The 15,604-nt window shown below is 40.9% G+C and overlaps 1 protein-coding gene across 1 annotated transcript; it reads right to left on the bottom strand.

The window, feature by feature from the left end:
• Positions 1 to 8,305: 8,305 nt before the first annotated feature.
• On the bottom strand, positions 8,306 to 11,350 carry LOC105455534. Its single transcript, XM_011698927.1, has 5 exons — positions 11,146 to 11,350; positions 10,752 to 10,960; positions 10,556 to 10,676; positions 9,725 to 9,961; positions 8,306 to 9,648 (listed from the first exon to the last, which is right to left on the bottom strand). Exons 1-5 carry the CDS (start codon positions 11,215 to 11,217, stop codon positions 9,205 to 9,207), a joined length of 1,083 nt encoding a protein of 360 aa, XP_011697229.1. The 5' UTR covers positions 11,218 to 11,350; the 3' UTR covers positions 8,306 to 9,204.
• Positions 11,351 to 15,604: the final 4,254 nt, after the last annotated feature.

Genomic DNA, 15,604 nt, shown 5'->3' with positions numbered 1-15,604 from the left:
TGAAAGGAAATCTGATAATATTTTAAAATCTCTCTCTTTCTCTCTCGCTATCTTTTAAAAATATTTTAAATCCGTTATCTGCAGTTATCTGCGATCAGAATGGCGCATTTCTCCAAAACATATAAACACCGGTGGAGATAAACGTCGGGAATAAGCGAGCATATCAAGCTGTATGTTTATTTGTTTTTGTCGAAGCTGTAAATCAAGCCGGGTCCTGAAATATCGTCGAATACTATATACAATGGGAAATCTTACGAAGTGTAAATGAATGGAGAGCCTTTTCGAATGACGGCGTTTACTGCCATGGCATAATCGCGAGAAGAGACGTCTATAGATCGCGAAGAGATGTCCCGACTTTGTTGATTTATGCCCGTTTATTCTCGCCTCCTCTCGCAATCCGCTCAAGATGGAATCAATAATTATAGATCCGTTATTGTAACCCCTCATTATTCCGACCGGCAGAAATGCGCAAGAGTTTTTATTCCAAGCAATCACGCGTGAGCTTCGTAAAGCTCCTTTAGCTTCTGACAATGAGAAGTCTAGATTCGATCTCTCTCAAACGCTATAACAATATTAGTAAGCGGATTGTGTAGTATTGCGTATTTCTTAACGTCGCGTTTCTCCTCCATACACATATAATTCTTTTTTTTTTTTTTTTAATTAGAGTCTAGATCACAAGGTCTTATATGTATACTATCGGTTGCTTTTCCCTCTCTCCAATCTTCAACAATTCTCATTTTTTTAAAAAAACTCACTTTTTACTGTTGAAAACACATAAGAGTCAGCGACACGCATGTGAACCGCATCGAACGCCGATGACAAATGTACGAAAAGGAGAACGTTATTTCTATTCTATGGAGAACTGGTTTTGCCATTGGGAAGAGGCAAGCGCGCGCCGCGCGTGCCACTCGCGTGTGTCACGTGTCCCTACGCGGAGGTAACAGGTAAGAGGTAACAGGTAAGCGGCGAGGTCTAGAACCCGCAGGTAGAAACGCTCTCCCTCTCTCCGTAGAGCGCGAGCTGATCGTAAACAAAGCCTCGACGGGCATAAATTAGCCGACACTATTCATACGTATTTCTAGCGCAATCGATTTAATTAATGCTGATTAATGGTGTATTATTGAGTCTCATATATCGATAATCTCACGCGTACAATTTACATTTTTTTAATCGCAAAAACGATATGAAAGCAGCGAGCTACACACATAGACGCAGAATTCCCCGTTCTCTCTTTCTCGCTGTCTTTTTTTTCCGTTCTACGAGTAGATCCTGTACACAGTCTGCGATTCGCGGAAGAGACGCGATCCAGACGATACTCCTTATTATTCCGCGTAGGCCAGCCTCGTAGGTACCCACATGCGTGCCGCAACCGTGGGAAGCTACGCGTACGGCGCCGGGGAATGCTAATTTTATGCGAATTCACGGACTCGAGTCGGCTGCACCTTCAGCTATACACCGGCGCGCTGCTTCGCGCGTGCTTCGCAACGTTGCGCAATAAAGTCGGTCGACGGAGAGGTGAGAGAACGCCGGAGCCGCGGAGAACACGGCCGTTGCGCTGACGACACGTCGTGTCGCTTCGATGGACGACGCTTCGAGTTCCAACACGGAGGAGAGACTGGCGAGCCTATTTACGAGGACGAGGGTAGAGCGTTCTTCGGCGACGTACGGGATTTCGTACGACACTCGTCGCGTGAGCGAAATAAACGCTACCGTATCTCTTCATTAAGCGGACCGCGCGTAAATCCACGCTGGCGGGCGGGAGCGAGTACCAAAAGCCGCGCCAAAGAGCGTCGGTGAGCTCGAGAGGCAATATTTCGTTTCCCGTAATCGAAAACTTAACTCAGCTCGAAGATAGCCCCGACACACGCCGCTCGGTCACATCGGCAGTAAACTCGCGTGGTTGCGCGAGTTTATCCAGAAACAGATACCTTCCCGTGTTCGTAATCGAGTGCGTCGTGAGATGAACGACGGATTCGGTCCCAACGGCTTCTAAGAATGCCCCCTTTAACTATGAATATGCATGAGATCCCGAACGAACGGGGAAGGGAAAGCCAAGTCGAGTTGCACCCTTTATGGCGCGTCTCCCGCGGCTTCTACGGCCGTTTTGTTTTTCTGTAATAATAGCGTTCTCCGAATGGGGGAACGGAGGGCGCGACGGCGCTTAAACATTTTATCAGATCATTTATATCTCATGAAGAGCCATAAAGACACGCGCGCAGGGGGGGCGTTTTGCATGGGAAGTGGCCGAAAACACATAGGAATTAATTAAGCCGCCATAAATAGCGGACCCACGGTTTTTTATGGGCACGCTCCGCCGATTCCCTCGACCGCCCTTTCGCGTCCGGGGGCGCGTCGTCGTGAACGGGGACAGAAAGAGGGCGGGCGTACAGTGACTTTTTGACGCTCGCGAGTAGGCGCGACGCTCCGCGAGACGAGTGGTTAAGTGCAATTTGTTTGAGGGAGATAACGAAGGCCGATCCGCTGTTTCTGGCTCGAAGGGCTATTCTTTATGGATGGATCGTTAATGTACGCGGCAACTAACGAGCGAGTATGTCGGCTGGCGACATAAATTTTAATATACCTTTTTGCAGTTGCTCTTATATATAATTTTTTCGGCTGGGTCGATCGATGAAACTTCGATTTTGCACACCTACACGAAGAAGCGCGGAAGTACGTTCTTCGCGATTTCGCGAACGATACTCTTCCACGAAAAACAAGTCGATCGAAGATTGGCGCAAATTGCGCCAATAATCAGCAGCAGTTCCTTACAGAACCCGATAATTACGTTGTCACTAATGTCTTCGTACCGCAATATTCCCCTTACACTCTTCGATGACCTGCGATCTCGCTGTGTTAATGCATATTCTTCACGGCATCAAGCATGGCTCATATCTCGCGTGCCAATCAATTTAATTACAGCTTATCATACACGGTGGCAAGACTACCAGGAATGCACAATGCGGTCGCTCGCTCCTCCTCCGCCGCAATGCAAATTTACCCTTAATATTGTTAATTACAGACCGCCGTTCAAACACTTTCGTTATCAACGCTTCGAATCGGCTATATCTGAGACCTAAATCAAAAATGACAGCCATGACCGTCTATCTCCACAGACAGATTTTTCTTCGCTCCACCATTTCTTGCTAGCACGTTAAGCTTGACATGGGGTCGATCGAAGATTTCTAAATTTGATACGCGAAAACGTGTGAGATGAGATCCGTTCCGGAGCTTTTTAGATGGGCATCTTTAAAATACGTTTTTGTGGCGTTAATTATAGATAATTGCGATCTAAGGGTGCTTACCTAATTATCGAAACGTCAAATCTTAATAAAGAATCGAATAAAACATCAGAAGCTCCAAAGTGACGCATTAGATTTTTTTAAAAGAAATATTTTAAGCATTCCGTCATCGCTATATCATTCTATACTCACGTTGATAGATAGATAAAGAGAAACAAATTAAGATTCTATCTTGACCATATTCAATTCTAAAGATCACTGGATTTATGAATATATGTTATTTTTAAATTAGTGAACACGTTAGATACAATACATATTCCAAAATTGTTAAAAATAATACATATATTTTTTATTGTTGTAAAACAATAAAAGTATATTATTGCTCTTCACAGCATCATCAACACGTTAGACTTTTCAGAATAAATCGAAAGGACCTGATACCAGTCTCCTGCCTTCTGTTCCCTGCTGCTAAACTATCGTGTTGCTAAACAAACGTCGCGTTTCCTTTCTATCTATTTTTTAACAGCATCCGTCGCTGCAGGCATGCCGAGAAGCGTGTCATTACGGGAGCATAAAAGGAATCATCGATAAGGAAGGTGTTGAGAGCGAGATCGAGATACGCGAACTGTCTTAAACCGTATGGCGTTCGAGGTGCTAAGCGGCTCACGGCGAGGTGTTATGCACAACGTGAGAACGTCGAATACAAAACGGTAGGCGTTCGCAAGGTTTTCTTTATCGGACCGACACACAAATCATCGGTCAGCTAAGAGTTTACGATACTCAACCGAACTGTGCAATTCTATATAAGTAGGTCGAGATGATTTTCAGTGATAAAATAACATGACGAAATAGATATATAAAACTGTGAGTAAAGAATGCGTCAACACTATATTTAATTAAATATAGGTAACAACATTTTATACTGATAGTTTTAAAAGAATGGAAATTATGTAATAGGCATTACGTGCGTTATTATTTTGAAATAAAATTTAAAAATTATGATAAAATTTTAAACAATTATTTTAATATAATTATTATATATATAAACAATTATATAAAGATAATAATTTATTATTGAATTTGCTAATTTCTATTTATTTGTCCTTCGTTCTATATCTTTCTACAATATTGATATTCTTGGGAAGACTAAAATTTTATCTATAACATTTTGGTTCTAGCCAAGATTCTCATACAGCGCGTCGCCTAATTTGAACAGAGAAACTCGTAGCCGCAGGCGGCTTTTTGCGCGGACCACGAAGCGTGGAATTAACCGGTGCTTCCCCCTTTTCTAAAACCAACACGTAATTATCTCACCGGCGGTTGCGTTCGGCAATTCCTTTTGCCCTGGCCACCCTTTTTCCGCCGACAGGTTCGGCAAACGACGATACCCGATATTTACATGGCAGGTGATATCAATTATCGCCCGTGAGCCGCCAATGCCCCGGAGCTGAGATTGCAGCCGAATCCGAGTCTTGAATGGTTCCTCACCAATTTGCCCGATTCGCGCCTACGTCATTTTTTTCGTATCGCTCTAGTATAGCTTGCGCGATGTATCATAACTAGCAGTTTGATCGACCAGCGGATCACAAACTTGCTTAGCGGAGATCAATGATGAAGGAATGCTGTGTGTGATTTTCTTCTAGAATCTCTGCTCTCAAACGCAATTCTCCACAATGTAGCAGATTTCTCAAATACGTTTGCAGATATACTTAAATATAATGGAATAGATGATAGAGAAAATGGAACCATTTTCCCTAAAACATATGTCAATTTGTCTCTTTTTACTCTCATGAGAAAAATAACTTTAATAGATACGTCAATCAGTGCTCTTTTTGAAACACGAAAAGGTGTATTATCATACTTAAGACGGAAGGAAATTGCGACTCCCACACATGTATGTGTCCAAGGGACAACAGGACGGACGATTTTTCTTGTTTTCTTCGAAACTGGGCGTAACGTTCCGTTGCAGCTGAAGCAAACGGTGACTCGATAAGCACCGTGATGGTCCCCCTGGGGCAAAAACAAATAATAACTCGGCCACGAGAGGCCTTCGGTTAGGTACAACGTCCGGCTGCGGTGCCCATCTCTCCGCCTTATTTGCAGGCGACTATCGCAATTTTGAAAATGGTTGTCTCATCACGAAGGGGAGAGCCCGGTCTGGGACGTTGTCGATTACAGGGCGCGCCGCTACTCGTCGTATTTCGGTGTTGGTTTTCGAGCCTTTTGTGTTAAAAAGACGCGCGTAATCATCCCCCTCTCCTCTCTCCCCTCCCTCTTTCCTGTCCTCTTCAAGCCGATACTTTTGCGAACACGTATTATAGAATCGAGTAGGGGTCCCGACGAGGTGGGGAAAGAACGCCCATAGTCTGCCCCCCTTTCGCTCGTCCCGTGCCGCTTCCGATCGCCCCCAGGGCCCCTCGCAGGGCCCCGCAACGAGCCCGACTGGCCGACTTTTTGCCACGTCGCGAGCTTAGCATAGGGAATCATCAAGCGTATACTTCGACAACAGGTGTCGGGGTGGCCGGTTTTCGAGCGAGTGCGCGAAATTGCAGACTCGCGCCGCGCCGCCGCCATCGAGTCGGTCGCGTGAGTGACTTTGCATGCACGCGCGATTACGCGCTCGTGAACGATCGCGTCCGTTGCCGGCCTCATTGCGCACGGTTTCTGCAACGGAGGTGCAATTCATCCAAGGCGGTGTGACAGCTTTATTTGAGGGTCGGCGCGATGGCACGAATAAAAGGCAACATTAATCTGGAAGAAAATGACTGCTCTCAACGAGCAAGGATCGATACATTTACGAGGATGATATAAATCTGCAAAGATTATTCATAAAAAGTAATCTTTACGAGTAATCTCTCTGCAGATTTTACGTGATTGAAATATACACGGAGAGAATTTTCTTTTAAAATTTACCCTGAAAATCATGTTAATTGTGAGACAATATAGTATTTAGGTAAATTTTACTGTGCACTACAATAAATTTTACGAAATCTTATTGTAGTGCACAGTAAAATTTGCCTAAATACTATATTGTCTCATAATTAACATGATTTGCAGGGTAAATTAAAAAAAAAATTCTCTCCGTGTATATATATAATCATTTCGCAATACTTTCTTATGTTTCTCGACACAAAATGAGAGGACTTCTACGAATCGGTGGCCCTTGACGAAATATGAATTTACGAAACCAGCTGAGAAATAATCACAGAGCGATTTTCAAAAAGAGCATCTTAAGACCTTAAATACTTAGCTTTCACATCCTCTTCAATTTGGTTGAAGAATGCACTTTTTTATGTTCTTACGAATTCAAGTGCATCAGAAGCATCGCCGAAAAAAGAGTAATTTAGTACCTTTGGGTGAGAGAGGGAACTTTTCGGTCGCGTTACGCTACGGTACGCGGGGGCTAAACGCGCGTGGTTTGTTTTATGATTTATAGGATTTGTCATTGCGTGACCGTGCTCAGCGCGGAAGGAGGGCCGTTGTTAACGTGACACGCCGACAAAAGAATGCACGCACACGCGCACCTGTGCACCCATCAGACGGAAATTGCGGACGCTTCGTCGGACCTCAAGTATGTTTTAAAAAGATGCGATCCGTTTTTGCACGCCAAATCGGTTTGTCCGCAGAAACGTCCTCCGCGCTGCGCACACACACACATATATACGTCCCACAGATATGTGGGCCAAAAATGGGCCTCGTTTGGGCTACAGCAGTACGAAAGAGCGAGAGACGGGGAGGTGAGGAGGGGAGTCAGGAAGTGATTCGATGAGACAAAAAGGTGGAGCGCACAGCTACAAATTCGTTTCTCAGCAAAGTGGCAGCTGTGCTCACGGTTGTATCAGCTTTTGAATCACGATAATAAAGATGGTACCGACGACGTATGTATTATTGATGAAATCGCATTTATCAATTTTTTTTGTTCATTCTCCTTTGAAATGCATTTTTTTTTAATAGCTCGGGACTATATCGTTTTCAACGCCTTAAGTGTATATATGAATTATACGCTCGCGTGTGCGGACGCTCGTGAAACCTAAATTATTATCATTGCAATTGGAAACGTGCATCGACGTATCCTGTAATCTTATAATAAAATATAGAATGTGAATTTATGTCACTTCGCTTATATATATATATTTATCGAATTAATTTATCGACCGGTGACACAAAATTATCCGTTTGTTACTGTACACGAGAGCTCTAACGAACGCTTGTAAATATAATTTTTCGTTTGGGTGTACTCCTCTCTCCTCCATTAATATACCGCGATAAAACCTCGAGAAACGGCGTCATAAAAATGGAAAAAATAAATACACGATCGCGCGACCCACGATTATATCGTGACGGCAGACGAGACGGAGGATCGACGATGTCCCCCACCTGTCCCGTTTCACTTTGCATTTTCGCGCCTACTTAATAACGTCGAAAAGAGAAACGGATGGAAGCGAACGAACGATCGGGCAGCCATTAAGGCGAATCGTGGGGCTAATCGCTGTCGTTGATGGGACTGCTCCCCCGGAGTCCGCCCGGTGAGTGGCCCGGCTGACACGTCAACAAGTGAAACACTTTTTAAGCTGAAGAGTGTTTCGCCGAGAGTGCACTTAAGGACAGATGCGGTTTTGCTACCGCATCCGCGGACACACCGTTGCGAGACGGATGATGGAGAAATGGATTTCTGATGGAAATGAATTCATTAAAATAAAATAATGTATGGAATTACGCGGTTTCTATGTTAACATATAGCGGACGAGGCGCCGTGAAAGCGCTACGAGATATAGTCCTCACCCGACGAGCGCTAATTACGAGCTTCGAGATTACCTGCTTCCTAGTAACGAAGGTCTGCCTTTCAAGGGCAAAGATCGTGTAATCTAGAAGAATCGCTCTCGTGGACGTGGATTGACGGATGATTGATGAAGGCTCACGCGGTGCCAAAGCACCGCCTACACGATTTTTATAATTAAAGACCGGGATACTAATAGTTATTTTCCTATCTCCGTCTCGCAGCGCCGGGCGTGTAAGGAAGAATTCGTATTTAACCCTTCCGAGATGAAAGAAATGAAGTATTGAATTAAATTAATTTTATATTTTAATTAAAAGCTTTAATTGATTCTCCAAAGTACAACTTCGTCTAAATCAGCAAAAATAACAAATTTAAAATATTAAGAACATTTCAATAATTCTTCGCTAATATATGAACATAAAATAATTGTATTTTTTTTACATTTTTTCTCGTATAAAATGAAAATTATGTAGGGCGAGGTAAATTTCAAATTGAACAATTACATTGCAGAAATTCATGCAGAAATTATTCGCTCGCGGCGGTGTTTTAAATCAAATTACGTGTGACTCAAAGATCAAACTCAGATCAAACAACGAAGATCAGATTAATAATTTCCGTTGCATTTCCAATGCTCCCATTCTCGCACGGCCGCTGTATTTAGGCTATGCAAGGTGTTCGGTTAGCAAAAGGAGCATGAGAAAGCATTTCGGAGTGTATAGCCTAAGGCAGACAAATTCACGCGCTACACCAGACTGCCAAACATCACGCATAAGTGTATTTGCTTAATGACTTACATTTATATTTATGAAATTTAAATATAACGAACTCATAATTTGTAAAAATTTACATTAATAACAAAAGGCAATTCTTAGGTATTCGAAAAGTACATACTGCTTCGTCAATTTTTACAAGTCTTACAAATTCATCACAAAAAAGTTCCATAAATGTGTAAATAATAAGTTTCATGTATGTACAAGTAAAAAATATATGTATAAGTAATAAAATTAATTTTAAAAATTCTTTAAATATGTTAAATATGTAGACAAGTCATTAAGCAAATACATACATGTATACATGATCTTTGACGGTATAATGTAACGCGTAATGTACTTAAAATATACTTCAAAATTGTTTCTCATTAAATATATAATCATTTTACCGTATTACTTTATCCTGACTTCATTATAATTATTGTATCTTTTTCCTTTGACTAATTGCTTTTGGTATGGTGCTTCGTACATGAGCGTATTTCGGATTTTTCGTAAACTTAGGTCGAAATTCGGATGAACTTGGTGATGTCTTGTTACATGGTGATGCCTTGTTATTTGGTGACAAAGTTAGATTTGATATCGAGGGACCTACTTTTGTGGATTCGCTAGATTTTCCAGTAAATCCAGAAGCGTTAGATCCGATTGCGCCAGTACTTTTACGTCTCTCGGAACCATTGCCCTTTTCTGTTACGAACAATTTAGAGGACGTTGGTGTTTTAGGAAAAACGGTACTTGACCTGCGAATATTAGTTGACACTCTTGTTTTATTCGCAGTTGAAGTGCGATAAGAATTAGAATAGCCAAAAATTAAAGGTGTTTGCTGAACTTTTGGCGTAACTATTCTTGATTGCGGGAATGATTGCTGTAAAATAAATAAATGTAGACACAAATGTGTGATATTTCGTATTTTATATAAATATTGTATCTAAAAATTATACTTCTAAATAATTTAGCTTTGCCACAATGTCCATAGCAGACTTTCGTATTTCGTTCAGTGATTCTTGAAAAAGATCATGTGATAAATCTGTTTCAACACTGTCTCCCACCAAGTCACTACTTTTAAAAGAATCATGGTCTTCAGAGTTCTTCTGGTCTTCAGTGTCCTTTTCCTCGCGAACAAAAGTATCGGATCTGCTAACGTTAACGCAGATCGTTGGATTCGATCGTGAAATAAACTATACATAAATTACAACTTGAAATTAATAATGTGTTAGATAACCAAATAATCAGAATTAATTTGCCAACTACAAGATGAATACTAACTACTCTAAAAGATTTTAAGGAGTGATTTCTCACACAAATTTAAAACAAAAACTTCATATAATCATATGTCCGAAACTACTTATTGTTAATTTCAAAGATACAGAACGTCAATGTTGAAAGAAAAATTTAGTTTTTTTTTTCAAAAATTTCAAAAATCATTCGGATTATTTTGACGAAACTTTGTACATATTTGAAAGCTCATCTTTTGAGGCTATACATTATTTTTTTATTCAATCAAGAACTCAAGGGTAAGCGGGTATGTTTGAAATTAAGCCGTTTTATAAGCCGACATATGAAATTTGTCTTGAAATTATGTTTGAAGAATCACCCTTTAAAATCTTTTAGAGTACTTAGTATCCACTCTATATATACGATATATACAATTATGAAAATTAAATTGCTCATTAATTATATATTAATATTATATATCATATAGTAATATATAATTATATATCAGTGTAATAACAATAGATAACGATTCAAAGAAATGCGGTAACGAAATTTACCTTTTTTTCATTTTGCAAAGTATTGAAAGAATTCTCTTGTTGTTTTTGAATAGCTTTTAGCGATGTGTAGTCAGAAATAGAAGAATCATCATCCGTAGCAAGAGATTGAACATCTTGAGAGCTAAACATAAAACTGTTGTCAAGAAATATACATTTTTAAATAATCGTTAAACATATGCGAAAGATTCAGAACAACCTGCACGTATCCTCAACTTCTATAAGTTCAACAATTTTGATCTTTCCGGTCGAAGTTTCTGGAGTGATAAGAGTGCTTACGCCATTGGATATTTTTGACAGATTATTGTTATCATCGAAGCTCTTCATCTTGAGTGCCTTAAGCACATGATGTATGATGAATACTATTTGCTCCTCACTTAAAGGTATAATAGTATTCGATAAATCGTTCTGAAATGCACACGCAATGATCACAGATTATATATGAAAAATTTTACCGTACATGTGATAGCTTATGTACTCGTTAAACAGGTATACATATGTACGTATATGTACAAGTAGAATAAAAGTCGTTATTCACTTGTCTCGACTGTATTTTACTCTCGATGATGGTTTTTAATCGAACGAATACTTACATGCGGTGAAGAAGTTTTCGTGTAACGAATGAGTAGACTCGTAAACTCTTTTGCAAATTTTTCCGTGCTCATTTTCAAGCACTTTCGATCACTTTCTACAGCACGATAATCCTAGCTGATGATGTACGTAAACGAGCCAATTTCGAACTGACTGCTCGAACGACTTTGTATTGTCCTCCCGGTATTTATTATTCACAACAGCAACCAGTGCCGTATTAATAAACTTCTTGCCCCTTTCAACGCGCGAAGAATAAAGTTACACATATTTAAAAAAAGAAATATAACACGCGAGCGATTTAATATTTGAATATATTTATCTCTTTCTCAAATTTTTCCGCAACACGCGTGTCTTTCAATCATTGCACCTTCTTTAGACTAATTCTTATTTAACTAAATAAGTGGAAAATTTTTCCAGAAAGCTAAAAGAATTCTAATTTTTTCATTATTTACAACATGATAATAAAAACTTGCTAGTATAAAAATCTAATTGAATTAATGGATCGACAGCAAGTGATTAGATACTTTTAATTAGATAATTTTTGGTATAGGTATCCATGTAGGCTATTTTATCTATATTTGCGAGAATCGTCGTTTTCTCCGTAACTGAGCTACGCTGCTGCTCCCACGAGCCATCTCCGAAGTAGTTTCTGAAGTACGATGTGGCCACTCCTCCGCTCTGCCAATTATTCCCTGCCACACGTCGGGCACTGATGGAGCAGCCCGCGAGAGAAGAGGCGTAGGGACATGATAAATCTCCCTCGGGGGAAAAACTAGCCGCCCAAAAATATATGCACGCCGGAGATGGATGGGTGGAGTGCAAGGGCGGTGCCCGGGTACGCAGGGAGAGTTTCGTCTCAGTTTGTTTCTTGGGACTCCTCCGTTAACCTGGTCCCTCTCTCTCCACCGTCCCTTGTCGCCCTTGCGTGCGCCGTGGCGCTTTTTTGTGAATTTTTTGGCGATCGAACGATTAGGGGAGGGCGGCGCTCGTCAGTCAACTCGGTGGATGAATCTTCGGCGTATGCAGATACGCGCGTCGCCACTCTTGGGACCAACTTGAAAAATAAAATTTGTATGCGCGATAAAATTTAACAACCGCGCCAGCTGCTCGCTGAAAGCGCGTGCGACGTCTTCCAGCTGAGCTCGTGATTAATAAAAGTCGTCGCGATCGTTGATATCGAAAGACTCTTAAAGTGTTAAGTTTTCTTATACGAGAGGTTAAAAAAGTGACACAATCAGGACTCGCATTATAAATTCTAATAAATTAGAAAAAAACAAAATGTATAATATTATTATTCGTACGATATAGAGAGAAATAGATGAAAATATATGCGAAAGCCATTGAAAGGAAGTCTTTAAACAAACTACAGATATATAATCCTATATATTAGGGTTATAGACGCAGCTTGCAAGGAAAGTGTTTGGGTGTTCGCGCTGCGGCTCGGTCCTAGCAAAATATTCTCCTTTCTCCATATATCTCTCGTCGTTGCTTCCGATACACTAATTTCGGCATGTCCTTACAAATGAAAGGCTTCACTGCGTCTGCATCGTTCCGTAGCACCTTCCCAAATATTTATTATTTTCGATGCCGGATGTCCTTCTGGCCGATGCTCGAAAGGATACGACACTATACGGAGGCGCACTTATCTTCGCTGTTGCGAACCGCTAATGCACGTGCAGCCGGTGCATCCCACACGAGATACGCCGGCGGTCGTTTGAAGTCCGAACATGTTTGAACAGCGGTCATTGTCTTGGCTTCAGTTTCTTCGTTTTCTGTTCTTCGTCACTGCCGCTACCGCCTTAGCAGTGGGCATCTCGGTTGAGATAAGAAGCGAGTCAAGAACCACGCGAAAAGCATTTTTTACGACTTTGATGAAGAAATGTTTCGAGCAGTGAATGAAATGATATGTTACGTTTTCAGGATATGTTATCATGCAAATTCTTCGAGGATGATGAATGAATGTCACGTGTGCGATCGCTAACATAATTTTTTTGTGCAATGCAGCAATTTTACTGCCATCTTAAAAGATAGATGAACAAAAGAATCTTTAATCACTATTTGATTTAAATATAATATAAGTCATAAGACATCGTCAAGACAACTGTGATGTCTTATATTATATTAAAATTATAAAGTGCTGAAAATGATTGAAAATTGCTTTGAGCACGACTGTGAAATCGTTTAACTCGACCAGACACAAAGCACGTCTTATTTCGTGACCTAATATTTGACTTTCGCCACATTGGACCACGAGTCCTCCACGGTTCGACTACCGCCGTTTGTTTGCAGTCTGCTTTCGGTTTCGGCTCGCGCCAGGTTGATTTAGGATTTAAGGATTTCCGCGTTTGTTATTCGACGATCACGTGGATAAATATACTTGAGATGATTCCTCTATTTAGGCAACCGCGGGTGGGCTCGTCTGTTATTCGCGTAGATCTTGATTAACAATACGCGAATTCGCGTAGACCAGTTTATCAAGTCAAAAATAAATAGAATATAAATTTCATTAAATATATTAAAAATACGCGAACGAGAACAATTTGCATTAGATAAAGAAAAGATCAATTTCAAATTTTGTTAAGACTAAATACACGGAGAGAATTTTCTTTTAAAATTTATCCAAATGAAAATCATGTTAATCGTAGGATAACATAGTATTTCGACAAATTTTATGTGATTTTCTGTTTTTTCACCATGTGCTCTACAATAAATTTGTTGTAGTATATATTAAATAAACCAGTGAAAATTACATAAAATTCGTCGAAATACTATGTTGTCCCACGATTAACATGATTTTCAGAATAAATTTTAAAATCAAGTTCTCACCGTGTAAGTATTAAATTTGATGAATCTTATATGTTATTATTATATCATTTTCCTGAAAAACGAAAAAATTTCAAACTAATTCGATTGCTGATCGAGGTTTAATAGCGAACAAAAGATTCGATTTTTCAAGCAAAAGACTTCGAGCTGAAGACACTCGGTCATGAGGAAAAAGGAAGATTCGGAAGTTCATCGAAAGAACCGGTGGTATCCTCTGTTTGGATAGTCTTTAACTGACCATTACACCTGAATGGGCCGCCTCAAAATGAAAAAGGGCAGCCTGATCCTTGATCCGACCGGCCTACTTCCTGTGAAACCCGAATGGGTAGACCCCAGGGACCAACGGTCAATGGTAATAATGACGAATGTTCTCTCTCACTGTGATTCCCCGACGAGCCGGGGAGCGTGTCGTTTCTACGTTTCGAACTGGTCTTACCTGATCTGCTTCTAAGCGTATTCGTCGACTCTTCGGGAACACTCGAAGAATCAACAAGACGCGCGAGAATCTCGGATCGCGTGATCCGCAAAAAATCGCGTTGTACTGTCTCGCTTAATCGCGAGGCGCGATTTTTGATCTTCCAAGAACGACTCGTTCTACTCTTGCGAATTCACATCGCAGAATTGATTTTAACATAATAGTGTTACATAAGGCTGATGCATTTGACCACATTTACCCACTATTATCTTTACACGTGATTACGGGTGTCTTTCTACCGAAAGTGCACAATGGGAACGTCGTCGTTTACCCAAAAGAAGAACGTAAAGCAATGCACTTAAACGCTTTTTGTGCACACAATCAGTCACGTTTGCGAGTGAGAACTGCAATTTCGAAGTAATGATGAGCATCCGTTATGGCGCGTAGATTGTCGCTATTAGCGTTTACGACTGAAGATACAGTGTTGCATCGAGAGCAAGTAGTGATCCTTCTAACCACAAACCACATTCACCTTGAGTGTATCAAAGTGTCCAGCATCAGCTGCGCTAAGATAGAAAGTAATGGGGTTGAAGGTAAACCTTCAAAAGTAAAGCCAATTTGCTTTAAATTATATGAGCATACGTTATTTGCATATTACATATATAAAAGAGGTAAAAGATATGGTAAGATATCGATAGTAAGATGATAATAATTTTACAATTTTGTATTCGTTAATAAACAAAATAATAAACGCGCCGAGTTTAAATACAATATTTTTGCAAATTTTAAGTGCGAAATATGCTTCTCATCGCGATTGATTTGTCTCATCCATCATTGCCAACAGCAATCTGCAGCCGTCGCTGCTCCGCTTTCGTCGTCCAGGGAGTTGTCGGTGGGTCTTAAAAGAGACAGTTCAGTGACATAACACGTCTCGTAAAGGGACACATTCGGTGCGCGAAGAAAACGCGAAGGCCGCTCGAAGGTAGCACCTTTTCCGCTCTTATACCCGAATTCATCCTTCTTTCTGCGAATCGAAGGGCCCGATCTGCTGCCCTTGTACAACACTACCGGGCATTGTCGCTTCCCTCCCTCTCTCATTCACTTGGGGGGGGGGGGTTGCTTCCAAGGAATTGTGCGAGCACGAAGAAACTGCGTCTTAGCGCGGCGTGGTGGGGACGTGAGTCGTGTGGCCGCACGCGTGTTTACTTAGGATCATCCCCCTC

The sequence above is a fragment of the Wasmannia auropunctata genome, unplaced genomic scaffold (assembly GCF_000956235.1).
Source record: "Wasmannia auropunctata unplaced genomic scaffold, wasmannia.A_1.0 LD336106.1, whole genome shotgun sequence".
Taxonomy (NCBI): domain Eukaryota; kingdom Metazoa; phylum Arthropoda; class Insecta; order Hymenoptera; family Formicidae; genus Wasmannia; species Wasmannia auropunctata.
Note: the sequence above shows the minus strand (reverse complement) of the source record. Positions and strands in the feature narration are given on the sequence as shown.

Bases quoted from the DNA above. Each gene is read 5' to 3' on its own strand.
- LOC105455534 (XM_011698927.1), bottom strand. From the start codon at position 11,217: ATGAGCACGGAAAAATTTGCAAAAGAGTTTACGAGTCTACTCATTCGT. The intron at 10,961-11,145 runs GTAAGTATTCGT...TGTGCATTTCAG, and splicing joins CGAAAACTTCTTCACCGCAT to AACGATTTATCGAATACTAT. The intron at 9,649-9,724 runs GTATAATTTTTA...TTTATTTTACAG, and splicing joins CAAAGCTAAATTATTTAGAA to CAATCATTCCCGCAATCAAG.